Source organism: Panicum virgatum, chromosome 2K (assembly GCF_016808335.1).
Source record: "Panicum virgatum strain AP13 chromosome 2K, P.virgatum_v5, whole genome shotgun sequence".
NCBI classification, from domain to species: domain Eukaryota; kingdom Viridiplantae; phylum Streptophyta; class Magnoliopsida; order Poales; family Poaceae; genus Panicum; species Panicum virgatum.
In genome coordinates, this window is record NC_053137.1 from 50895398 (window position 1) to 50922297 (window position 26900).

At 43.0% G+C, this 26900-nt stretch overlaps 2 protein-coding genes across 10 annotated transcripts; both read left to right on the forward strand.

Annotated features, from left to right (window-relative positions):
• Positions 1–1448: 1448 nt before the first annotated feature.
• On the forward strand, positions 1449–5842 carry LOC120695743 (KH domain-containing protein HEN4-like). Of its 2 annotated transcripts, XM_039978963.1 has the most exons (8): positions 1449–1927; positions 2448–2634; positions 2668–2867; positions 3156–3407; positions 4096–4473; positions 4609–4691; positions 4928–5036; positions 5418–5842. In XM_039978963.1, the coding sequence occupies exons 1-8, from the start codon at positions 1451–1453 to the stop codon at positions 5568–5570; spliced, it is 1839 nt and encodes a 612-aa protein (XP_039834897.1). In that variant the 5' UTR covers positions 1449–1450; the 3' UTR covers positions 5571–5842. The 2 variants fall into 2 exon arrangements, with proteins under 2 accessions (XP_039834897.1, XP_039834896.1); XM_039978962.1 differs by having other exon boundaries at positions 2448–2867.
• Positions 5843–10290: 4448 nt separating this feature from the next.
• Positions 10291–20814, forward strand: LOC120695746 (calcium-transporting ATPase 5, plasma membrane-type-like). 8 transcript variants are annotated; one of them, XM_039978964.1, is made up of 35 exons: positions 10291–10442; positions 10527–10772; positions 11616–11732; positions 11815–11857; positions 12323–12438; positions 12542–12673; positions 12950–13039; positions 13133–13202; positions 13389–13459; positions 13546–13629; positions 13720–13797; positions 13882–13953; positions 14154–14237; positions 14341–14423; positions 14532–14640; positions 14742–14797; positions 14875–14917; positions 15011–15094; positions 15327–15464; positions 15636–15701; positions 15778–15876; positions 16321–16431; positions 16504–16668; positions 17124–17183; positions 17445–17609; positions 18129–18245; positions 18327–18425; positions 18668–18805; positions 19201–19301; positions 19417–19462; positions 19551–19685; positions 19901–20008; positions 20074–20165; positions 20274–20371; positions 20488–20814. In XM_039978964.1, the coding sequence occupies exons 2-35, from the start codon at positions 10602–10604 to the stop codon at positions 20511–20513; spliced, it is 3267 nt and encodes a 1088-aa protein (XP_039834898.1). In that variant the 5' UTR covers positions 10291–10442; positions 10527–10601; the 3' UTR covers positions 20514–20814. The 8 variants fall into 8 exon arrangements, with proteins under 8 accessions (XP_039834898.1, XP_039834900.1, XP_039834903.1 ...); XM_039978966.1 differs by having other exon boundaries at positions 15778–15873; XM_039978965.1 differs by having other exon boundaries at positions 10312–10442; positions 10524–10772.
• The last annotated feature ends 6086 nt before the right edge of the window (positions 20815–26900 follow it).

Below are 26900 nucleotides of genomic sequence, written 5' to 3' on the forward strand. Positions count from 1 at the left end.
CCTGAATCTTTTACTGATCGACTTTCTGCAGATTTCAATCCATGGAGCTATAAAGATGTTGTTCAGACTCTCACATCATAATATAATATTTTTATTATTTATCCTACCACAAATTTTTGAAAATTTTGACTACTAAATTTTAGAATATTAGATTAAAACGGTAAAAGGAACATACTATAGGTTTGTTTTGAAAAATATCCTATAATCATATGAATTTATTGGATTTTAATATTTTAATATACAATATTAATCAAAGTCATATGTCAAAGACTATGAGAAGTAAAAGGCATCAAGTAATTTTTTTACCAAAGAAAGTAGTAGTAGATGTGAGTAAGATGTAAAGGCAGCCAATGACAAAAAAAAAGAGACATGAACAGTAGTCTATTTCAGATTTTTTTTAAAAAAAATTAGTAACTGCAGTTAGAAGTTTTGTCCATATAGACGTAGCTTTTCAACCATTGGATCTTGATTGTGTGGTCTTGGTGCCCCCCTTCAGCCTTTATTTATTGTTCTCGCCTCTCTTCTCCTTCCTCAACCCTAACCTTTCAACCCTAACCTTATTGTTGTCATCGCCGCCGCCGCCCTACTGTAACCCTACAAGCTTAGACTTCCATATCTAAAACCAATCTCTGTTGTGGGCTTGCGCGCTTCAAGTGTTGCCGCCGCCTCTTGCACTTCCTTTTTGATATTGCTCTTGGTATCAACCTCGGGTTAAAAATATATCTCGACTAACTTATTGTATCTCCCTTTGCTCATCGCCCTCAATCGAGTTTTCAATTAGCAAAACCACATCGCCCTGAATCCTTCTTCGAACATGGAGAATCAAGACGATGCGTTGCAATTTTCAATTAGCCAAAGCAATCCATCGGATCATCCAACGACGCAAGGAAGCGACGGTTCCGAGGTTAGAAAGCACTCACATAATTCTCATATGCTTTTTTGTGTGTATGGTCGAGGCTTGCGTGTGTGTGGTGGGGTGGGGTTGGGGGAGGGGGAGATTCCCAGCCTCGTGTATCGCTCTATATGGTAATTCTAGACTATCCATTTTTATACGGCTACTTAGATAATTTTTTTATGAAAAAATCCTTTTGACAAGGTGAGAAACATTTGCATAGCGCAGATGAGCACTAGAACACAGTTGAGCTGGAGGCTGGTGGAGTTGCCGAACACAGTGATTGTGTCATAGTGCAGAAGGAAAGATATATTTTCAAGGTTGAAGAGATATATTTTCACGGTGTCAGAGTGTATGGTGGTGGGTGGTATCGATGCTTAAGAGATGCCTAGATATAGCTCCCAACGCTACTTTGCCGTCGATGCTCGATCGGACGGCCGAAAGCGCGAGCTCAAGGCCCGGCAGTTGGCGTAACCAACTCCAGCGGTCAGCGAGCATTGACAGCAGTAGGGTTTTAGCTTAACCGTCCAACCCCCCCCCCCCCCCCCCCCCCCCCACATGGAAGTCGTCCCCACCCCGTCCGTCGCCGGCGGCGGCGCCTCCTCCTCCTCGACCCCTTCCCCATCCACCAAGCGCCCGACCACCACGCTCCGCCTGCTATGCCCCTCCAGCAGCGCCGCCGCGCTCCGCCCCTCTCGGGATCTCCACGTGGACCATCCGCCCGTGGGGGACGAGGTCGTGCTCACCGTCTCCGGGCCGTACGCCCCCGCAGCGGCGGTGAGGGCGTGGGAGCGCGTGGTGGGACACAGGGTCGAGGGCGACGAGGCCATGGGAGGCGATGAGGAGGAGGAGAGGGAGGTGACGGGCGCCGTCGGCTGCCGGATGCTGGCCGCCGGCGGTCAGGTGGGGTGCGTGCTGGGGAAGGGAGGGAAAACGGTGGAGCGGATGCGGCAGGAGAGCGGAGCCCAGATCAGGGTGTTCCGGAACAGGGAGCAGCTGGCCCCCTGCGCTGGGCCGGGGGATGAACTTATCCATGTATGCCTCTATGTCGATAGTGATTTAACACCAAAGCTTCGACGTTGCTTGGGTGGAAAATTCAACCATCTTTTCTCATCGCGTAGTGGTTAGAGATGGAATGCCCGCGACTGGTGAATGCTTGTGATATTGCTGGAAATATTAATACTTCCTTGTGAATCAGAACTTGATCTCAAGTATTGCATTGCTATAGGATAGAATCGTAAAGAGAAAATAATATGAGAGCATGGTAATTTTTTATAAAGGATAGCAGAGGAGGCACTCTGCTGTCCCTGTAAGTTATTTGTGGTGATATCACAGGGCCTTGTGTTTCTATGTGTTGAAAGTTATCTTCACATATGAACAAGTTAGATTGAAATGGCTTGGGCCGTATTCACTTGTTTGTACTTCGCTATCAGGAAATTCAGTAGTGGGCAATTCATAATTCATGTTTATCATTGTGTGCGCCTATTTAATTTTCACTTGGATACTTGATATTAAAAATTCAGGCCGTTATGATATGGTAGCTTTTTCTTGTTAGATAAGTGGGAGCTTTTCTCAAGTACGGAAAGGACTGCTAGCAGTTTCAACCTGCCTCCAAGATAATCCTAGGCCGGAAACAAGCACTATTCCAATGGGAAGACCATTTGGGCCTCCAGTTAGTGGTACTGGTTGCCCCCCTGGCATGGATCCTCATTCTCAAAGAAACTATTTACCACCACCCATGCCTGATTACCACACAAGGAATTATCCAAATAATGCTGGTGCCCCTGCACCTAGATTCTTTTTTGAACAAGAGATAGTGTTCAGAATGATAATTCTCAATGACATGGTGGGCAGCATAATTGGAAAAGGTGGTTCCACTATCCGCGCATTACAAAGTGAAACAGGTGCTTCTATAAAGATTTTAGAGCCTATTGCAGATTCAGACGAGCGTATCGTTGCCATATCTGCACGTGAGGTATGTCTATGAACCTAAAACAATTTACTCCTGCTTTTTTTTTCAAGTGTTGAAATAACTTTGTTTTCCTATGGGTTACAAGATTTTTTATGGTAATTTGTTATATGAATCTGTTTCGCTGCAAGCACTGGGCACTGGGCACTGGCATGTCATGTCAATGTGTAGCTAGTTGATTGTTATAACTATATTCTGCCAACTTATTCTAGGAATTTGTGATTAATTTGTATTAAGAGTTATATTGTCTGCTGTCTGTTGTATTGTTTGATGGATGTGTATCTCTTGGTGCAGAATTCTGACATGATGCATTCTCCAGCTCAAGATGCAGTTGTCCGGGTTTACTCTAGGATTTCAGAGGCATCTATCGATAGAAACTCAGCTACACCTGCAAGGCTTCTTGTTCCAGCACAACATATCGGTTGCCTGCTAGGGAAAGGTGGATCCATTATTACAGAGATGAGAAAGTTTACAGGAGCTGGCATTCGAATTTTTGGGAATGAACAAATTCCAAGATGTGCACAACGAAATGATGAGATGGTTCAGGTATATCTCAACTCTAAAAATCAACCATCGGATTTTTATTTTTTGATTTTTTAGAGACATGCTGTACCATGGGTATGCTATGCTAATGTACTGGTACATAGGTCTGCATGACCTTTTGAAAATTTCAGCTACTTGGTGAATCTGGCTAGACGTTGTATTTTTTTTTTGTTCCATTTTGAAGTTAGTTGTAGTATGAATGCAAAGATGGATAACTAAAAACGGTTGATGGAAAACATCAATAAACTCTGACTGGATTCAAACCACATTAAATATATTGTATATTCTGCTCTCTTTTCCTTATACTTGAGGCAAATGTCATTTACTAGCAATGAGTTTCACATCTAAGAATTTATTGTGTCATGTTAAATATCTAGAACTCCTTTATGGAAAACCAATGCGCGGTTCAAAGTGATCTGCAGAATATCTTTATTTTTTATGTATAATATGTTGTAGTTCTTTCATGGTACTTTTCGAATCTGTTTTCTACTGCAAGTGTTCCTCTTCGAAATGGTACACAGTCAAACATTGTCTGAATCAATCACTTTTCTTAAGTTAGTCACTTGAGTTCTTTCAGAGAAAAATGTACTTGGTTATTCATAGCTGTGTTTGATCGGATACTAAACAAGGTAAAGATAACAATCTAGAGGGAAAATGTGATTGTTCACTTCTGGAGTTCCTTTTCTCACAGGTCACTGGTAGCTTCCAATCCATCCAGGATGCATTAATTCATATCACTGGAAGGATTAGGGATGTCATCATTCCCAAGCCACACCCCAGTGGAGGCATGCCTCCATATCCACCTGCTGGAAACATCCCTCTTCACCAACCTAGACAAGAACCACCTCCGCCACACCCACATCACAGTGGGGGCATGCCTCCATATCCTATGCATTCTTTCAGAGCTGATGCTCCTATGGGTCCCTTTGAAACAGGTGGCCATCGGCCACCTCTCGCACATTCGATGGAACATATGGGTGCTGATAGGATGCCATATTCATACGGTTGTGAACAAGGAGGTCCTCGTCCTTTTTTGGAACAGCCATCACCAAGAACCTGGGCTCCTGAGGTAAGCAATTTGGAAGGACTATGGTCACAGTTTGTAAAATTTGTACTAAGCAGTTAGCATTCACATGGCGTTTCATTCTGATTTAGGTGCTGTAGTGCTTGAGTTGCTTAGAATTAAGTCCATTTTCCTGTGCAGGCACCAAATACAAACATTGAAGCTCCAAGAAACATGCCTGATGCAGTGGCATCCACAGATTTTAGAAAGGGGCCCGTGGCAGGGTAAGCTAAATGACATGTGTTTGATAAGAAAAGAAGTTTGTTTCTTTCCTTTAGGTATATTTCTTAAAACTTTTGAGTAAGCAAAGGTCATCTTATAGATAAGTGCAAGAAGGATTTTGGCCATGAATAAATCTGTAGGGGTGCACCAGTAACATAACCCCAGAAAGAGAAGGAAAATAATGAAATTATTTCGAAAAAATGGTTATGACATTGATCTGATTTATCCTCCTTTACAGTGAAAATCAAGTAGCTACGCCAACAAGTACAACGACTGAAGTTATTCCTTGCAAGTATATAGGCTGCATTTGTGGAACCAATGGCAGTGATCTTGCAGAGATAAAAAAGGTACTTACATTTTATCTTATATTTATCTAACATGAGTAACATCCAGTCAACCTATGCTTGTGTTGTTGCCTTGTTCTTACCAATGCAACAAGGATATGCTGTTGTTCCAGACTCACTATCATTTAGTGAAAAACCTTGTCACCATGTAGATTTGTCGTTTCCCCAGAACATAGTCACACCACCTATTCATATTTGGCTATAGAATTGTACTCTTCCAGTTTTCATACTTCTGTAAAGCTCACTTGAAATCTTGAATTTTTTATACATTAGGCTCAAGTCTCAGATAGATCTACAATGCCCTGTGCTAATTTTTGGTATTGTAAGTCTTTAGGGAGTGGAGTGTTCACAGTCCTAAAGCTCTCGGTAATGTGTACCCTGCAGATGTCGGGTGCTTCAATTACAGTTCACGATCCAAAACCTGGCGATACAAATTCCATAGTTGTCATATGTGGGGATCCCGAACAAACCAAGAAAGCACAGAGCTTGATTCACGCCTTCATTTTCTGTGGTCTGTGTCAAACTGATATGCAATGACGCTATACCATCGTGATTTCTGATTCTTTAATCCTGAGAGGTATCTGTGGGGAGAATTTGGCCCCTGACGGGATGTACATGTACCATTGCAACCGGGGTGGATGTAGGTTACAGCTGATGCATGCATTGTACAAATAACACCGATGTACATTGCTGCAGTATGTGTTTTTGGTTTGAGGTGTCCATGGAATGCGCGGGCTGTCTGCATCTCTGACCCGTCTCATTTTGCCCATGCCAAGTAGTTATCTATGAGTAGTAGAGAATTTTTGTCATGACCTTCCTCCATCTCTTATTTCGGATGTATTATTCCGTCTACTTTAGCTTTGTCCTAATTCAAAGTTATGTTGATAAAAAAAATATTGATTTCTACAATACTAAATAAATACACCATCGTGCTAGATTTAATAAAACTAATTTGATGCAGATGTTGGTGCATATTCGTATATAAATTTAGTCTAGGTTGTACAAGTTTGATTCTGGACAAATTTAGAGTGACCTGTAATTTAGGACAGATTTGAAGTGACCTGTCATTTTAGAATAGACGGTGTAGTACTTGCATCTGCATGATTGAGATGCGCAAGTCCCAGGCAGCGTCTATGGGTTGTGGTCGCAGTTAGCGTCTTTGTGCCGGCACGACTTGACCTGCGGGACCGGAGTCAATCACGCCTCACATTATTGAGCGGCTCACGACTCACGAGTGATCCGTCTTCCAAACCTAGCAGAAAAATGACAATAATGTAAATTGCAACTGAGCTCGAAGGGATGGTCGAGAGGACCAGACCGTCACCAGATGAGATACAGTCAAGCCCAGGAGCAAATGCTAATACGTGCAATTAACTAGCCAATCTGTTCAGCCTAAGATCCTTGTAAATCTCGAGCGGAGAGCTCAGGACTTTGGAAACTTCAGCCATGAAGATTCACACATCGTCTCGGACCCCCTCTTCTTTCCACGGTGTTAGATCCAATCGCCATGACGCTAGGCTTGCTCCAAAACAACCCGCAGGTCTCCTCCATTCCCGAGGAGGTTGGAGGCGATTGCAAGCCTGACATTTTGTAGCCTCCTGCTCAGATGCTTTTCGGTTCCATCTACCACGACGACATATTCGGATGCGTCGGGCCATGCCTTGTGCTCTGGACAAGGCCGTCAGGGAAGGAGGTCGTCACGGTCTCACGGACAGGCGGCCTCGCGTGGGGAAAGCATCTGCATAGTTGTTGGCCACCGCCTTGCGGCTTGTAGCCGGATAAGGAACGGCGTGACGCAGCGAAGGCTGTGGCTTTTGGGGGAAGATACATGATGCCCTTCGGAACGGTCAAATTCATCTGTCTTTTGTACTAGTATTTGGATACGATCGGATCATCGAAACGCACGCGCTGCTCTATTGTTTTCTCACAAGTTGGTTCATTCTCTAGGGAAGACCTAGTGCAAAGCAATTTCTTCCTTCGCATTGAAGTAACCACGCCTTCATGATTCCTGAAGATGTCATCTCTCTGTTTTCAGTCAGGACTCGATAAGTAGTAGGAAGACATTCAGAGCGAAGGAAAATGAGAGAGCAATTCATGTTTTTGACGTGGCTGTGACAGAACCGCCAAATTAAAACTCTAAATTAAGCATAACGGCCGTCATTTGAACACATCGGGCGCATTAGCTTAATGGTTTAATTTGACAGTCCTTTCTCAGCCCACGTCACAATCGAAACATCACCAATATTCTCACGCGAAGATGAGCGCAGATGGTACAAGCGCGACACATATTTGAAAATACAACAATTATACATAAGACTCGACCTTGAGTCTTTCGAACCAAGTCTGAATACATACATAGTTTATAAACTTTACAATACCGAAATTAAGGTTCGAAAGAGAGGAAAGAGTCTACAACTACCAAAAGAGCACTCTGAGGAGATCCCTAACTAAGTGTCTGGCTCCACAAACTCCCATCCCTCTGCATCCCGACGGATGAACTTAACACAGCAGGGACATAAGTCTACGTCTGCGTGTCCTGAAATGATGTTTCAACAAAAGCCCTGAGCAACTAATACTCAGCAAGACTTACCCGACTATTGGGTATACTTAGCCCACATATCTAGACATGCAAAATTTTTGGCTGGTGGTTTATTTTGCAGAAAAACATTTAAAAGTGGATCCTTATTTTCAAGATTTTTGCTCCAGGTTCTATATAGATTAACCATGATCTAATAGTTGCCTAAACCCTCTAGATCAAACATGGTGGAACATTAAGCACAAATCAAAGTAGAATCAACATATATATAAATAATTCATGTTTCCATCTCATATTACTACGCTGCGACTCGGTGATCAAGGTGCCCATGTCCGAGAGCGACCGACGGCGAATCGATTCGATTTAACCTTGCAAGGTGGACCTAACCAACACGGCACGTAAAAGCCCCGTCGGACCACACGCACAAACTTTTCCCCTCCCCGCCTCGAACTACAGAACCACCCCACCTGCATATAGTCAACCGAGCCATATGAGAGACCACCAAAAGTAAACTCATGCATCCCAATTCTCCGCGGCCACTCGACTCGCCCTAAGAGGTGGGTAGAAGTTCTGTACTTTCGAAGCAAGGCAGTACTCGGCTTAACGGTTTCGACTACCTTCTACTCCCGGCATGCGGTTAGTACAATTCAAATATGACCAACAGGGCCGACAATAGTACGGTCCTTAACCGACACAGATGGAGCTATTCTTTCTCCGCACGGTCTCAACTTCTATTTTTCCTTTCAATTCCAAGATTAGTAACTCATGTATGAGAATGTAAAAATATCATATATCTCGCGAGTAACTGGAAATTACTCGACTTCTACCGAACCCTATTTAGCATAGCACATCTATCGTCTGACATATACTAGTATAGAACTCATGGTACCTAAGGGGTATGCATCTAAGGTTCCATTCAACTCCTATGACTTTATTGCACAAGAACATATATATATATATATATATATATACATATATAATGTTGCATAATTTGAAATAGGGTTTATGCACCGGGCTTGCCTTCGGGTTGTTGCTCAGAGCTGGGGTCAGACGGGCCTTGTGTCGGGTTCTCACGCTTCTCCTCCTGGTCTTGCTCCGGCTGCTCCTGTGGCGCCGCAATCACCTCATACACAACGTTCTCAACTGCGGATGCTACACGAATGCAGATGAAATAACTGAGTGCAACCCAACTATATAACTACTATACTTCGAAGTGAAATGTACTGCGGACTGTCCGCACCCAAGTTGCGGACCGTCCGCGGTTCAACTTGGCAGACCCCCCCAGAACCACCAATGTTTCTGGAGAATTTTCTATACTGGCTGGCGGACTGTCCGCTTACCCTTAGCGGACTGTCCGCAATACACCTACGCCAAACCACCAGAGACAACGGCGTCTCTGGACAAATTTCTAATCCTACCGGCGGACCGTCCGGCCCCCCTTGGCGGACCGCCCGCAGTTCACTCTTCCAATCCACCAGAGACGACAACGTCTCTGGACAAAATCCTAGACTCTACGGCGGACTGTCCGCTCTCCAATAGTGGACCGTCCGCAGTTCAACCCTGCGGAACCCACCAGAGACAACATCGTCTCTGGACAAATTTTGAACTCCACGGTGGACTGTCCGCAGTACAATTCTGCGAAACCACCAGAGACAACATCGTCTCTGGACAACTTCTAACCTGAACTGCGGACCGTCCGGCCCTCCTAAGCAGACTGTCCGCGACTCCTGTCTTCCAACACCGCACAACAGGCGGCAGCAAGCGCGGCGGCGGCGGCCGTTTACCGGCGCCGGCGACGCACAACAGGAGGGGAAAAAGGCCAGGGAGCGCAAGTAACTCACCACGAATCCATTCCCGCGGTCGGTTCGGGCGGAGGATGACCGGAGAAGCGGATCGACGGTGGAGCAAAGCTTCAAGCGGCTCCAATGGTGACCGGTGGTGGTTGGGGCGATTCCGGCCGGGGAGAAGCCGGGCCGGGGGTTGGAGAAGGTGGTGGAGGTGCTGGGGAAGGTGCTCACGCGAGGAATCGAGGTATGGTGGCCGGAGGAGGGAGATCGAAGGAAGGGGGCGACGGCGGCGCGAGCGGACAAGCTCCGCTCGCCACTGGTCGAAGTGAGAAGGTGGAAATGACACGCGGGTCCTACATCCAGATAAATATCTGAGTGTTGCCTGGGCGGACCGTCCGCTGCTCCCTAGCGGACTGTCCGCGAGGCTGGATGTTACAGTGGCTGTGTTCGGCTAGCTGTGGCTGGTGGCTGGTGCTGATTTGTTGTGAGAGAAAAATACTGCTGGCTGGCTGATGCTTGCCAGCAGTACTAGTTTGGTGTGAGAGAAATACTGTTGGCTGAATGCAGATGAACAGAGATCACCAAGTAGTTGCTGCATCTTTTTTTTAATGAAGAACAAGAGAACTAAAAATGGGGACAAAAGAGTCATGCATTCAACCTTTTTCCGCTGACTGACTCGGATCTTTTATTTTTTCCGCAAAAGTACAGTGACCAGGTTTCTTCCACAGGTACTTCAAGTACAGTGACGAGGCTTCTTCCCATTTAAAATCTCAGGAATTCTGGCTTTTACAACACTGACCTGTGGGCCATCCCGTTCGGCCCCAGCTGTCAGCCACTGCCACAGCTACCCTCTCACCGACGTGTGGGCCAAGAAACAGTTCCGTCCCGACATGTCAGTCACGGGCGAAGAGCCGCGCCCGCACCTTCGCCGAAACTTCCCCACGCGCTCCTGGTCGCTACGGCTCCCCGATAAATCAGCAGAAAGCCCGCGCGCACGCAGACTCACGCTCGCTCGCTCACGCCGGAAGAGAGCAGGCCCGGACCGGAGGCGAAGGCGAATCAGTTGGAGCGCGCGCGAAATCCGAGGTGAGGCGATCGCCGCCGTCCCGGTGTCTCGATCCTTCCAGAATGTGTGGCTGTTCTGATCGGCTCCGTGCGTGCTGCTAGCAGGTTGCCCAGTGATCGGTGCCTCGGCGTCGTCAGTCCTTCCCCTGCGGAGCGGCGCGCGGGCTCCGGCTGCTGCTGATGGCCTCAGGGACGGGGAGCTCTCCGCCGCCGGAGACCGGCGCGCCAGTGGCCGCGGTGGCGGCATCTGAAGAGGAGTTGGAGCAGGCGGTGGAGGGAGAAGAGGAGGGAGAGGACGCGTTCGAAATACCCAGTAAGAACGCGTCGCACGATCGCCTGCGACAGTGGAGGGTACGGCTTCTCGTCTCGACCAATACAGCTTGATTCAAATTCAGCTCCAATTTTGAGTTGGGTATGAAATTTCCCTGCGCTTCAACTGTAATGGGCTGTAGTCGGTAGATTTTTTTTAGATAATGGAAACGAGTTCCGGTCTCTACGAAGTGTATACATCCAAATTATTACTGCATAATATATCCGACCATTGGCTAACTTGGGGAGCGAACCAAGGAAAAATGATATAAACCAATCCTGAGTTTACGCTTCCACCCATGATTGGCTATCTCCAAAGGGACGGCCTCCAATGCAAGACTCGCCCTTCAGATTAATTGATGACAGGTTCGAAAATCATAGGTTTATCACATTGTGTTACGGACTTACGGTTGTGCTTGAGAAGTTCGTTCTCCCTGCCCTGTCCGTTCTTTCGTCGGACTTCTGGTTTGCGTCGCAAAAGTCACCTCTCGATTTATCCTCAGATCGTGATAGTCTTAACTGAACTTAAAGAGTCATGACGGATGGACGCTGGATGCTGATGGAAGGATCAGTTCATGTTACAAGTCTTTGATTTGGGTACCCACCTCGAGGTCGTACCATCGTAGTGTTGCAGATATTCCTGTATGCACGCTGTTGGCAGATAACAGGAAACTCTGTTGGCTATGTGATTTTCCTTGAATATAGTTACACATTTTTTAGTGCAAATAGTTGTTACTCGTAGTTTTAAAGGAAAATTGAGTAAAGATTGCTGCATTGTTTCATTTTTTTTATATATAGGAGTCGGTACTTAGGACTGCATGTTCTCTTACAGAGAGTTGATGCATGAAACTTGGAATGAGCTTGTCTTCTCTCTCTTCATTTCAGCAAGCTGCTCTGGTCCTCAATGCTTCTAGTCGTTTTAGATATACTCTAGACCTGGAAAGGGAGGAAGAGAAAGAGAACTTAAAAGGAATGATACGAGCTCATGCACAAGTGATACGAGTAATATCTCATTCACTAGTTGAAAGAACATTTTTATTTTCTGAAGTAAATGAATTGTTCACTCCAAGTCTGAGTTCTTCAGGCAGTATTTCTTTTCAAGGAGGCTGGCCAGAAGAATCTAGGAGGTACTACTTTCAACATCTTACTTCTAAGCTTAACGGAAGATTCCACCATCCTTTAAAATGGTCATGTAACAAGGGAAAATTTCATGTAAATGGTGACACGGCAATGGCAGGCAAACACAATATAACTTAACATTTTTATGAATGTTCCATTTGGTACTATTTGTTATGTCATGGTAAATTTCTTCTTTCATTTAATATGTCAAATTTGATATGGCTGATTCACCTTAGTTACCCTCAGCCTCAAACCTCCTGCACATTTCCCTGATTATATGACCTTCTATGTCATATTTATTCATGTTCTAGTATTTTCTTTGCACGACTTATGTTACCTTGAACTATATCTTTTTATCACCATATATAATCTGGTCACTCTTATCAAAATATATCTTTTGCCTTGTTTGTTTCCCTTTTTTGAATAAATTTTCGTTAATACAATTGTGATGTTTTAGATGTTTTTCTAAGCAGAATATTACACCAGCATAAAACTTGAGACACTCTCTCAGAGATTTCCAGTTGATCTAAAAAAGCTCATGATGCTGAACAGAGACCATGACACCATCATTTTCCAGGAGCTTGGAGGGGTAGGTTCAATTGAAAATTTACGTGTATTCAAATCTTATTTTCCTACTTGTCATTCTGAAATTTGATGACATGACATGTTTCTTACATAATGATTCCATTTAGGTTACGGGGCTTTCAGATTTACTAAAGAGTAACTTAGACAAAGGAGTTAGTCCAGATGAGAATGAATTGTTGCGGAGGAGAGATATTTTTGGGGCAAACACATATCCACGCAAGAAAAGGAGAAGCATATGGGTACACAATTTCCTAAGCTATGTCTTCTTTTGAGTGAGGGTTGCTGTCCTCTGTTTTGAAATAACAATCCTCGTTTAGTTGTTCTACATAGCTGTCTTATTTCCTGTGTTCCTCTTTATTCTGCCACCGAGATAATTCTAAATTTATATGTGGCATTTGCAAAACTAAAATTTATAACACAAATCACATCAACGTATATTTATTCTTCACTAGCACTCTTGAAATGTAAGCAGCTTGTGTCTTCAAATTTGGTATTTATTATTTTCTTATTTGCAGCGTTTTGTATTTGAAGCTTGTCAGGATTTAACTCTTGTTATTCTAATGGTAGCTGCTGCTATATCATTATCACTGGGCATGGCAACAGAGGTACTTTTTATAACACTCTGATGGTCTTTCCTCCTCTATATTGGTAGTCATTTCGTCTTAACTTCCCTTTGGAAAATAATTTTGATTACTTAGGGTGCAAAAGACGGATGGTATGATGGTGGAAGCATATTTTTTGCTGTTTTTCTTGTAATATTCGTTACAGGTAAAAAGTTGTGTTTAACAGTTTGCTCCTTCACTTCTTTAAATGTTATCTGAGTTCCATGCACAGACTAGCTCATTGATTATCTTGGGTAATTGGTTAAGATAGGAATTATACATTACCTTCCCTCCTGTTACAGTACCGTGAGTCATCATGTTCTGATGCATTGACTCTTCACAATTTTCTTAGCTACCAGTGATTATAGACAATCTCTTCAGTTTCAACATCTGAACGGGGAGAAACAAAATATACAAGTTGAGGTATGTGTGCGATCATTTTGGATATTAGTTCTTGGTATGGACTTCATTCTATGGCAGTACATATGACTTATTGTGACCTTGATTAGGTGATCAGAGGTGGTAAAAGAATAGGAGCTTCAATATTTGACCTTGTTGTCGGCGACGTGGTTCCCCTCAAAATTGGTGACCAAGTAATACCTCATATATTCTGTTCTACGTATGTCTGAGTTCCTTTTCCTTTTCCCATAAAAATTGATGTGGTTATGTGCATTCATCTTTAGGTTCCAGCAGATGGTATACTGATATCTGGTCATTCTCTTGCAATTGATGAATCCAGTATGACTGGGGAATCGAAAATTGTAAGTGTTGATAAAAAAACTAAAACGTTTTATTATTTCCCAGAATCTGCCTTACTATGTTTCATTACAATATATTACGATCAGGTTCATAAGGACCAAAGGGCCCCTTTATTGATGTCTGGTTGTAAGGTTGCAGATGGTTATGGCTCTATGCTGGTGAGCATCACTATATTTTTTTTAGGGCTTGCTGAATATAACTTAGTTGAGTGTTTCGAAGTGTAGATGATGAGCTGAGTGTGTTGCTTTCTTATTTACAGGCTTTCTTGTACAGTTACATGTATTGGTTGCTAGTTGCTACTATCTCATTCGTTCTGAACACAACATAATCTTTTTTGCTATTGCTGTCAAACACAAAGGTAACTGGTGTGGGTACCAATACTGAATGGGGTATGCTGATGGCTAACCTTTCAGAGGATGTTGGTGAAGAAACCCCACTACAGGTTAGTTTCTTAAGATGCCTTTTGAAAAAAGATGTTGGTTATGTAGTATTAATCTCTATTGGCTCAATTTTGATGATCCTTGCTCCCACTTGCACTGAAATAGGTGCGTTTGAATGGTGTCGCTACTCTTATTGGTATTGTGGGTTTGTTGGTTGCTGCTGCAGTTCTAGTTGTGCTTTGGATAAGGTTTGTTTGAGACTTAGTTGCCATGGCCATATGGTATATTTTACACAGTTATACAGTAGTTCCAAGATATATTTCTTACAAGGACCCTTCTTATCCCCTAAATTGCAGATATTTTACTGGACATACCAAGAATTCAGATGGGACTACTCAATTTGTGGCTGGAACAACTGGTGTAAAACAGGAATTTATGGGGGCAATTAGAATTTTAACAATCACTGTATGTATTGCTAGTTAGTTTTTTGGGTCAATGTTATAAATCATGATCTGGCTCTGGCTGCAGCTTTTACAATTTGGCCTGCTTATATCCTTTGCTGGTAGGTGACTATTGTGGTCGTTGCTGTTCCTGAAGGACTTCCTTTAGCAGTAACGTTGACGTATGGATTGTTTATTTTATACAAGGTAATTAGAATTTTCAGGTACATTACACTGTTGACTCTTTATTTGGTTTCAGCCTTGCATATTCAATGAGGAAGATGATGAGAGACAAGGCTCTGGTAAAACCTTCAGACAGATTTACAAACCAACCCTTTATATGAGGCAGTATATATCCTTTTGTATCATTACGGATTTTTCATGGTTTTTTTCAGGTGAGACGACTCTCATCTTGTGAAACAATGGGATCAGCAACCACTATTTGCAGTGACAAAACTGGAACTCTTACCACGAATAAGGTTTGTGAAGTCCATATGCACTCACCACAAAAATGCCGTATATTTTCCCTGCCTCTTGGGAATCATGTGCTGTACAGGATGTTGCTACTTCATGTTTATTTCAATTAAATCCAAGAACATGTCTTCTTACTTTTGCCTAACTGTGAAGCCCATGATGGCATAAAGTTTGTGACACCTCAAATTCATCTATTTGACTATTTCTTTTGGTACCTTGTTTGTATTGATCTTCTAGATGACAGTTGTTGAAGCATATTTTGGTGGAACAAAATTTGATCCTTGTGATAATACTGGCATGATGTGTACCAGTGTGACAGCTCTACTTATTGAAGGAATTGCACAGAACACAAACGGGACTGTGTTTTGGCCAGAGGTAATAATCCCATAAAATTTCCTCTGTACTGTTTGCATAATTTAGTTGATACGTTACATTGACATCCAGCTGTTAAGTTGTATTGTTATGGATCACATGACATTGATCCTATACTATTTCCATAGCATGGCAAACAATTGAGTCCGTGTTAATATGTTTTTCTGTCTTTAGGATGGAGAGGCTGCTGAAGTTACTGGTTCACCAACTGAAAAAGCAATTCTTTCTTGGGGCCTTATGGTACTGTGTATACACTCATTTACTGAGAGTTATTTCCTTCAAGCTCTTTAGTTGATTTAGCAGTTTTCTTGTATAGATTGGGATGGATTTCAAGGATGTGAGATCAAAATCTTCAATTATTCATGTTCACCCATTTAATTCAGAGAAGAAGCGTGGAGGCGTTGCGTTGCAGGTGGTAAGCTTCTTCTGTTGTACTGAAATTGTTGGTGATGGAAATAATCTCTTATTGAACAAGAAATAATCATTTCTGCTCTTGATAGTTTCTAGTGGAACTAATAAGGTCATAAAACTAAGTATTTGGCTCAGTGCAGATTTGAACTTTTCAATCGAATTTTGTACAGTGCTTGGTAGATTTCCAGATCTTGTTATGATTCTTATGCTGATATAATATTACCCAAGTGTCTATTGGATAATCTGTCACATTTTCATCTGACCCTGACAATATTGGTGCTTATTTCTTCTTTGTTTGGGTATTCTTTAGATGTAAAGATGCCTATACACTGAAGTTCTATAAGGCAAATGCTTTTCTTAATGACAATATTTGTTTCATGGTGATCTTTCCTAGTCCCTGTTAGGTCGTCTTACCTCATTGGTCTTTTGTTTGTGCACCTATCGGCAGTCAGATACTGAGGTTCACATCCATTGGAAAGGGGCAGCTGAGATACTATTAGCATCTTGCAGAAGCTGGCTTTCAACTGACGGTTCAGTTCAGCCAATAAGTTCTGGAAAGGTTCATATGAGCCAGCTCTTTTAGTTCTTTCTTATTACTGAAGTATTATTAATTTCAGAGTATTGTTTTCAGCATAGGGAATTTAAGAAATGGATTGATGATATGGCAATGAGTTCGTTGCGTTGTGTCGCTTTCGCGTATTGCCCTTGTGAGCCCAGAATGGTCCCAACTGAATCTCTAGATAAGTGGAAGTTGCCTGAGGATGATCTCACTCTTATTGGAGTGCTCGGAATAAAGGTAGCTTCTTCTGAGCCTATGTCTTTTACTCTTTTTATACCTCTCCTTAGTACTTGAATAGTTTGACGTCCTATTACGTCTGTATTCTCTTTTTTCCTTGAAAAAGTCATTTCCACTGTTTGAATTCAGGAATTTATGTAATACAACTTCAACTAGCAACGAAATGTTCAGTTCCATGTCACTAGCTGCATGTTCTCAACATCATTCCCAAGTCCCATAAGTATGGCAGAAATGAGAAGCTATTAAGAGTATAATGATGAAGAAGATTGTTCTTGATACTGTGTAGTTTTTTAAGGGCTTGCTCTGTGTTTAGATTATTCTGTAAAGTAGCTCTCATTTTGTTTATTAGCTTGTGCAGGAACATATTCTTCTCATATATATTTGTCCACAAATTATAACCTCCTAGTGATTGAATTCAATATTCACCCTTCTATTAAGAGTTTCTTCTTCTGTAGGATCCCTGTCGACCAGGTGTGAGGAATGCTGTACAATTATGCAGTATTGCTGGTGTAAAGGTTTGGTGTTATCTGTACTCATTTAGTCATTTATGTTCCACTTAGTACCATGCTCATTCTAGTCTGAGTTTATATTGGTTAATCTAGAAATTGAATCGTGATTGGGAGTTAGCTCTTCGGCTCATATTGCACTTTAAATAGAATAGTTCTTGCAATGTGCAAATGTTTGTGTTCATTTTATGAACATAATTTGCTTCCCACGACTTCTTAAACATTTATTTTTTAATGTTATCCTTATATATTTTAGTTTTCTTGTTTTAGGTACGCATGGTCACAGGAGATAATGTTGAAACAGCAAAGGCTATAGGTTTGGAGTGTGGAATATTAGATACAAAAGATGCTGCTTCAGAACCTATTGTAATAGAGGGAAAAGTGTTCCGTGATATGTCTGAAGTTGCACGAGAAGAAATCGTTGAGAAAATTACAGTACTCTCTCTCCCCCCCCCACTCTCTCTCATATTTTTAGGACTTTAAATGCCATGATAAATGATATATAAATGTTAGAAATACAACAATATACTTAATAATAATTATTTTCACATGTATACTTTTTTTCTCGAACGCAGGAATTTTCACATGTATACTAACACAGCATTATATCTATGAAAATGTATTCAAGGATTCATAGACATGAGATCCTGCCTACGGATCAAAATGTAATAGATATGGGTACTGTTGTCTATTGCAAAGAAGGCTCAAGTCAAACTGGAAGTGACTAAACTTTAATGTTCTGCGCTGACAGTTGATATTTCTCCTGGATTTATAATGCAACCAGAGAATATTTGCGATGACTTATTTGACTTTCTATTTTACTTAACACACATGCATTACTTGAGCAAAAAATAAAAACTAGTTGTTTAGCTGGACATAATATAAAACTCCTCAGCGACACAAGGTACCTTTGAATTTTCTAATATCAGTAACTCAACCCACTCTCTTTTTCAGGTAATGGGTAGATCTTCTCCAAATGACAAACTTCTGCTTGTTCAATCTTTGAAAAGAAAAGGTCATGTTGTAGCTGTTACTGGTGATGGCACCAATGATGCTCCTGCATTGCATGAGGCCAGTCTGCAATTTTGTCATTTCTCTAAAAGTGTCAACCTATAGTAACTTTGTCCTAATCCTGAATTTTTTGTCATATAGGCTGATATAGGTCTTTCAATGGGTATCTCAGGAACAGAAGTTGCTAAGGAAAGCTCAGATATTATAATCTTGGATGATGACTTCACCTCTGTAGTCAAGGCTGTCGCCTCTAACTGGAAAGCATAAGGAACTCTAACAAAGGATTGACTTATCTCAGTATTAGTATTGTCACAGCATGATGCATTTATCAGCATGTATAACATCACAGTTTGTCCATGTAGCATATTATCAAATCACTTGGTCATAACTCTTGTCTCAGAGATTCTAATTGGTTTCAACAGTTATTTCTAACTTTTTTCTAGAATAGCATATGAAAATTTATTCGAAATTCTCACTTGCAGGTTGTTCGATGGGGCCGGTCTGTTTATGCAAATATTCAGAAATTCATCCAATTCCAACTTACTGTTAATGTTGCTGCTCTAGTGATTAATGTGGTTGCTGCTATGTCCTCAGGGGATGTTCCTCTGAATGCTGTTGAGGTTCGGATTTCCCTCTTGACCTGCGCAATAAGAATCTAGGATAAATCTTACTTTTAGTTAATTTTCTTTCTCTTCAATTTTAGTCTTTATTTACTTAACGGCCCCTCGGTGCAGTGTATGGTGACCATGCTTTCCTTCTATTAATACAAAGGCATGCAACTCCCTTTGGAGTTTGAACTTTTTATTTAATTTTGGTATAACTAATGAGTAGTTTATCTTGTCATCATCATGTGTACGAAAAGTATACTGAAAAATCGTTTCTGCTTATCAGGAAACATTGAATACAGATTATTACAACAGAATGTTATTTTTTTAGAAAAATATAGCAAACCACTACCTTTCAGGAATATAATTGATGTTCAGATTGTTTTTATCTTACTGTCCCCCCTTGGCAGCTTCTTTGGGTGAACCTTATCATGGACACACTGGGAGCTCTTGCATTGGCAACCGAACCACCAATAGACAACCTAATGAAGAGGCATCCTGTTGGTAGAAGGCATGGCACAACATCCTCGATAGCTATGAATACTTTTGTTTTGTCTACCCTGTTCTATTATGTAGTTAGGTTTAGTGCAAAAGCAGCATGATATACTTCTAATTCACTTCTGCAGGGAACCTCTTGTGACAAATATTATGTGGAGAAACATCTTTATCCAGGTCTCTGGTTGTCTGCTCATATTTATGTATCAAAGTATGCCCTGTTGAATGAGCTCCTATTAATTTTTATATATTGATTTCATTTCAGGCTCTTTATCAGATAGCAGTTCTTCTCATCTTCAATTTTGATGGAAAAAGGATTCTGCATTTACAGAATGAAAGTAGGGAGCATGCTGATAAAATGAAAAACACCTTTGTCTTTAATGCATTTGTCTTTTGCCAAGTAAGTTTGTTGCCCCCGTTCAAGATTTCAGCAGTCTGTTTTCAGCTTTCGAGCTATCCTTGTGTGGCTTCAGCGAATGCTAGCTATAACAAAGTATTTGTATTTTATAGCTTATTAGAAGCTCGGCAAATATTATTATATCGGGTTACCTATTCTTAACAAATGTAATAAGCCGTACAATTGTTTTCCCATCCCTGCTGTGCCATTTGTGTCAGATCTTCAATGAGTTTAATGCTCGCAAACCTGAAGAGAAGAATGTGTTCAAGGGAGTTACAAACAACCACCTTTTCATGGGCATAGTGGGTGCAACTACTGGGCTTCAGGTAACATGCTATTTGAATGCTTTTACATGGTTGGACAGAGCGCCAGTACTAATATTTTCTATCAGTTATTGATAATTGAGTTCCTGGGGAAGTTCTTCGATACTGCTAGACTCAATTGGAGACTATGGCTGCTGTCAGTTGCTATTGGCGCAGTGAGGTATGCAAGCATGCTACTGACCTGATTCGATGATAGCCCGATCATCGTCGACTCATTTACATCTCTCATATATAGCTACATTCTGATGTGTGCCCATTTTCAATCCAGTTGGCCCCTGGTCCATCTCGGGAAATTCATTCCCGTGCCCGTCAGGCCATTCCAAAGCTACTTCAAGCGTTGCTCTTGTCGTAGAAAACCACGCCAAGGTAACTCGCGCACGGGCATATGTATAGACCCCAATCATTTTTTGCGTTGATTATCTAGCTACATTTAGCAAGATTACACTAGTCCCTACACTGCACTTTGGCATTGCATGTTGCAGATGAAGAGCAGGGCGGCAGGAGCTGAGGTTTATCAGGGACGCCGACAAGCGCAGCGCTGAAGCTGAATGGCGTTTACTGAAGGGCGTGCGCATTCCCTACCGATAGATAGGTGCACGCGCATCCAGGCAGAAATAAACAGAGACCCTGCTTGGTGCGCGACGCGCTGCGCGGAAGATCTCCACTATGCAGCACGGATACGGATACGGATACGGGTATCGGTATCGGAAGGATACGGATACGCAGATACGGCAATTTTCTAAAAAACCCGATACGCGGATACGTTTTACTATTTTTTCAATAAATAAATAATGTCACAAATTAAATAATTAATGCATACAGCCACAGCCTATAAATAGCCGAACAAGACATCAAATACGCAAATCACAAGTGCAGACTAGTAAACTATTAGTAGAGATCATCGTAAATCCATAACATAGCAGCCAATCTTCTCTTCCCCACCACACATTGCCGGTTCATGTAGGACCAAGCAAAAAAAAAGAATTTGTAAAAAAAGAGGAAAACAAAAAATATCAACGGAGGCTCGATCCTATACAGGATTCCATGTCCAAAAGCGTCCGGGACCCCATCCAGTCATCCACTCGTTCGCAGAGCATCGCCTCCGCCGCGCTCGTTCCCCATCCCTTCCCCACTCGACTCGTTCCCCATCCCTTCCCCACTCGACTCGTTCCCCTTCCCTTCCCCACCCAGCTCACATCCTCGTATAGCCCCCACCGGCCCGTCCACCTCCCCCCTCTCCTGCAGCGAGGGGCAGGCATGAGCGCGGCGGAAGGGAGCAGCAGCAGGCGCACGGGCAGCCGGCTCGCGGGGCTGCTGCGGCGCGCGAGCAGCGGGTGCGCGTGGCCGGTGTGGGCGCAGGCGTGGTCGCGGCGGACGGGAGCAGCGTCGGGCGCACGGGCGCAGTGGCGGCCAGCGCGCAGGGCAAGCGCGGTCGCGGCGCACGGTCGCAGGGGGGCGGGGATGGCCTACCCTCCTCCTCTCCGCTGCCTACCCTCCTCCTCTCTGCTCGGCGCGGCCTCCGCCGCCGCCGGATCTCCCCCTCCCCGCTGCCTACCCTCCTCCTCCTCTCCGCTCAGCGTGGACGGCCATGGGAGGAGCGGAGCAGCACGCCGCCGCGGGCGAGCGGAGCAGCGCGGGCGGACCGAGCGGCGCACGTGGCCGGCTCGTCGCCGTTGGATACGTATCCGTTCGTGAGTTTCTAGCATCACTGTTTAGGGATACGCGGACACGCCGTGGATACGTATCCCGGCCGTATCCCAGGCGTATCCGTGTCGGATACGTATCCGACACGGGATACGCTCCTTCCCTGCCGTATCCGTGTTTCTGAGGATCTCCATGCCCGTGCAGCGTGCTAGTACCCCTTTTCAATACTTGGCAATTTTTTTTTGAGACTAAACCTACATTGCTCTTGAATCTCCATCGAGTTGAACTGAGCTTATCGGTGAGCTAGTTCTGCTGTTTTAACTGGATGCAATTGTTGTTATCCCCTTCAATTGTGCTCGTTTCTGTCGCGGTGCGGCCTGATAATCAGGAACAGTCAAGAATCAAGCTCGCCAATGCTGGACTGGGCGCTCCACGAGCTGTACTGGAGTCTGGAGAGGACTATACACTAGAGCAGAATACCTGTCAGGCCTGAAATACCTGTGAATGATCTCGGTACCGGGAGCCTAACACGAATGTCCAATGAGACAGGGTCTGAACCGCAAAACATCCCTCCGGGCAGAGCAGTCAAGATGGCAACGGGCAAAAAAAAATCCGCAAATCCGCGGATACTAAACTTGATGGGCGCGGATTCGGGTCTGAGTTTGTACCCGCGGGCACAGACACGGGTACAACTTTAAATCCAACGGATATTCTGTAACAGATTTGAAAATTTGCTATCCGAACCCGCAAATCAGCAAATTCGCTGACATGTGGGTTCAAACACCCATGTATATAAAAGATATAGGGTTTCAGACTTTCATTCTCTCCCCATTCCCAATCCCCCTCCCAGCCGCCACCCCACCACGCACCACAGTGTGCGCTGCGCCCCTCCCCCGCCGCTGGTCCACCACCCTGCTGCGGCCTGCGCGGCGCCGACGGTGCGCGCTGCACCCCTCCCCTCGCGGCCTTGCCCGTCGGCCCTTGCCCGCTCCTCGCCTCGACCTCGCACCCCTCCCTTGGTCCGTTCGGCCGCTCCCCCTCCGGGCAGCGCATCCCAGCTGCCCTTCCCCACCCCCCTCCCCCGCCGAGCACTGCTCTCCGCCGGGCATCCGGGCCGGCCACCGCTCCCCGCCGTGCGTCCAGGCCACGCCTAGGTCCCGCGTCGGCGGCGGCCCGGCCCCCGCGCCTGCGGCGCCCGACGGCCGCACCTAGGCCCGGCGACGGCGGCGCCCGAGAGCTGCACCTAGGCCCCTGCGCAACGCTCGCGCCCAGGCCACTCTTCGGCGGCACTCGCGGCCAGCACCGGTGTCTTCGCCCTGCAGTCTTGCTCCTGGACGCGAGCATATGGGTATCCGCGGGTAGCGGATACGGGTGTCGTTTTCTACGTGTTGCGGATTGCGGGCGTGGGTGCGAGCACGGATTTTAGCTTGCGGGTATGGGTTTTACCTGTTGCCATCTATAGAGAGCAGTTCGCCGTTGCAGGCCTGCGCCAGCACCACCACCGACTGGTCATCGGCGGGCCCTTGGCCTCCCCAACCTGGAGCAGGTGGGCCCACGGCGTCTTTCTCCCAGCCTTGGGCCCAATTTGACCAAGCCAAATCAAGATAAGCACATGTCCCCTCAAAAAAAAAAGATAAGCGCATGTTAAATTAAAGTGAGTAAGGTCAACACTACACAAACAAGCAAGGCTAAAGCATGCTACACGAAATTCTTTTTACACCGATCATGTATTTATTTGGAACTGCTATGGTGGTTGTCAAATTTGTTACATACCGCATGACACATGATAACAAGAAATGTGTGGTTACCTAAAGAACACTCTAAGATCCAAATCACTAGTTGGGGATGACAAATTATCATTGATGGTAATGAAGATATTGTAGTTTTGGAGGGCACATAACGATTGTTTATATATTTAAATGGCCCTGAAGAAATTTTATCAAGCGCGGACCATATTTGGACGCATAACTCTTACAATATAGGAATAGGAAAAATACATAATTCAAGTTAGACTTGATCATGGGCCACCCCATCCGACCTGCTGAAAAAATCTGACTTGTCCCTACCAAAGTACCAATATAAAGGATGGGCTCGGACCTAGATTTTTAATCTGCAACAAAAATCAGGTCGGGTACAGACTGATTTTTTTTAACTTGAAATGTGAAATACCATACCTGACCCCCCAACGCAAACCGACGGGCTAGGCTCGTACTAAAACATTTGACCCGATGGTCAGGTTGGTCCGAAGAAAAATACCGACTTTTTTTGGCCCGACCCATGAGCAGGTCTAATTGAAGTTGCAAGATACTTGCAATCCTACATTAGCTCAACTGTAGGAAAGTTTCTAAAGCAGTCTTTGGATGCAATATTAGAATTGTACAGGAATTCGAAGAGAGACATAGATACAAAGGAAAGTTTTTATAAAATCCAAGCTCACACGTGAATTTTCCTTCGAAGTTTCTATAGATTCATATATCCAAATTAAATTCTAAAGAATTTGATAGGTTGCAATCCTTTGTTCTAAAGAAATAGATTGAAAATTATTTATATACTTGTAATCTTTCAAAATTCCTATGATTTTCCTCGATAAGTGCCTAATACATATGCGCGGTTTGTCGACCAACAGCCGGCGGCACGTACATCAATGGCACCGTGCCATGACCGTACGATTAATTAATTTATTATTTTTTGCAGCCATGAGTCAGCTGGACTAGTCGTGCTCCGTTGGCGCTGCTCGCCATCCTTGCCCTCTGATCCCCAAGAAAATCTTTAGCTCCTAACGCGCTAAAAGTAAACAATTACTGTGTACTTTTTTGGAGGGGCGGACATGGAAATTCATCTAAAAGAGGGTAAAAGGAGATTTTTTTCGTGGGTAGGGTTGCACATGTCATAGCCATTAAATAGCTCAGCCCGTCAGCAACAATCCCATCCCACTCCACATTTCCACATTTTCTCTCTTTGCCTTCATACCTCCTGTGTGTTAACCTTCATACCTCCCTACTCTCTCTTCTCTGTCTGAAGGAGTAAAATCCCAATAATATAAATAAAAATTCAAGTAGTTTCACCCATAAATAGATAAAATAAGAATATTTAAAAAGTAAAATTAATATTTTTAGATCTTTTTCACCCATAAATAGATAAAAATAAGAATATTTAAAAGTAAAATTAATCTTTTTAGATCTTTATTATAAAAATTAACATAACATTGGTTATGGGAAATAGAAATGACTTCTAAATAGTTTTAATGAAAATCGAATTTGAATGTATCCACTTTACTATCACATTAAATTCGAATACAATACATATATCCACATTTATATTTAAGCAGATATGGATATAAGATATTTTGAATATTCGTGTACCCATTATCATCCATACATGGAGCGGGAGATGTGTACACTGTACAACAAAGGCCAACCGCATTATGTGTGGATATGGGTACAATACAGGGAGGGCAAGAATACTTTTTGTGTCTATATTTCATATCCATGAAATATGAGTGTAGTGTAAAAGATTCTAAATTTTAACCCATCATACCTTAGTTTGTTTGATATTAAGTGAACTTTAACAATCCAAGCTGAAGCATTTGCCGTTCTTTCAAAATCATTGATGAGAAATTCTGAAATTATTGGTGTGCTCGGATTGCACAACAGTTTTGCCACGTTGTTAGTGGTGACTTTAGCATTAGTAAGCAATACCATCCACACTACAACCTATATGGCGCTTAGGTCAATGAAATACCACTTTGGTAAATTCATTATCATGTGGAAAACTCGAAAGCTCAAGCAGTAGTGATTGATAAGTTTTTGTGATAATTCTTTTATTCTTCTATTCCAAAAGAAAAATATCACCATGATTGTTCCTTTCATGTGATTCTAGTGGCACATGATGAGTGGAAGGATATAATTGAAAGAGGATTCCTGAATTGTATGCTCTAACTTTCGTGTATTTTAATGGAGGTTAGAAGCTATACCCAGTACTTTTATGTTCTAGCATTTGTGTCACTCTAATGTTTTCATGCATTGTGCTATGTAGCTCAGTTCCCTTTAAAATTAGGCTCCTGCTGATGATACAAGAATGGTTCTCCTGCATTGAAGATAGGTCGGTAGGAGTCTAAGGTTTGACAACTCATGAATGTGATAAAAAATCCCATAGCAAATGTGCGTGGCTACTGGCATGCATTGCGTGTTGTTTGGTAGCCTGCAGTTAAAGATTAGGTTGGAGATCAAGGTGTCATTGGTAGCCCTCTGTGCTGTTGTAAAGGGTAGAGATTTCAAACTCTGATGTGGGTTGGCCCGGAACTGAACTTTAATGAAAATCGTAAATCAGGATGTAGTTCTGTTGTCGATATGTAATGAAATCAGGGCAAAGCCCCGTATTGGAAAAGTGAAACAGTTTAAACCTGTGGATGAATGCAACTCTCTCTCTCTCTCTCTCTCTATATATATATATATATATATATATATATATATATATATATACACACACACACACACACATCAGATTTAGGACTTTAAATGCCAGAATAAATGATATAGACATATTAGAAATACAACATATTGTACTTAATAATACTCATTTCTAACATATATAATTAATGCAACGCCGAATCATATATGTGAAAATATATTCAAGGATTGATGGACATGAGACTGTCTGTTGATCAAAATGTAATATATGGGTACACATACTTAAAGTGACTAAACTATAGTATTCTGCCCTGATAATTGATAGTTATCCTTGCTTTATAATGGAACTAGAGAATATTTGTGATGACTTTCTATTTTGCTTATAACACACATGCATTACTTGGGAAAAATTAGAACTAGTTGATTAGCTGGACATACTAAAAGGTACCTTTGAATTTTCTAATTCAGTAACTCATCCAACTCTTTTTCCAGGTAATGGGAAGATATTCTCAAATTGTCAAACTTCTGCTTGTGCAATATTTGAAGAGAAAAGGTCTTGTTGTAGCTATTACTGGTAGTGGCACCAATGGTGCTCCTGCATTGCTTGGGGCCAGTCTGTAATTAATTTAGTCATTTCTTTAATAGTTCAACCTACAGTAACTTTTGCGAGAAAAAACCTACAGTAACTTACTCCTGATCCTGAACTTTTTGTCATATAGGATGATATAGGTCTTTCAATGGGTATCTCAGGAATGGAAGTTGCCAAGGAAAGCTCAGATAGTATAGTTTTGGATGATGAATTCACCTCCGTCGTAAAAGTTGTCTTCATTCTCTAACCTCAA

Coding starts and splice junctions, on each gene's coding strand:
- LOC120695743 (XM_039978962.1), top strand. CDS start 1,451: ATGGAAGTCGTCCCCACCCCGTCCGTCGCCGGCGGCGGCGCCTCCTCC. Junction 3,408..4,095: donor GAAATGATGAGATGGTTCAG/GTATATCTCAAC, acceptor CTTTTCTCACAG/GTCACTGGTAGCTTCCAATC. Junction 4,474..4,608: donor CAAGAACCTGGGCTCCTGAG/GTAAGCAATTTG, acceptor TTTCCTGTGCAG/GCACCAAATACAAACATTGA.
- LOC120695746 (XM_039978964.1), top strand. CDS start 10,602: ATGGCCTCAGGGACGGGGAGCTCTCCGCCGCCGGAGACCGGCGCGCCA. Junction 13,040..13,132: donor CACTGGGCATGGCAACAGAG/GTACTTTTTATA, acceptor TTGATTACTTAG/GGTGCAAAAGACGGATGGTA. Junction 13,954..14,153: donor ATGGTTATGGCTCTATGCTG/GTGAGCATCACT, acceptor TCAAACACAAAG/GTAACTGGTGTGGGTACCAA.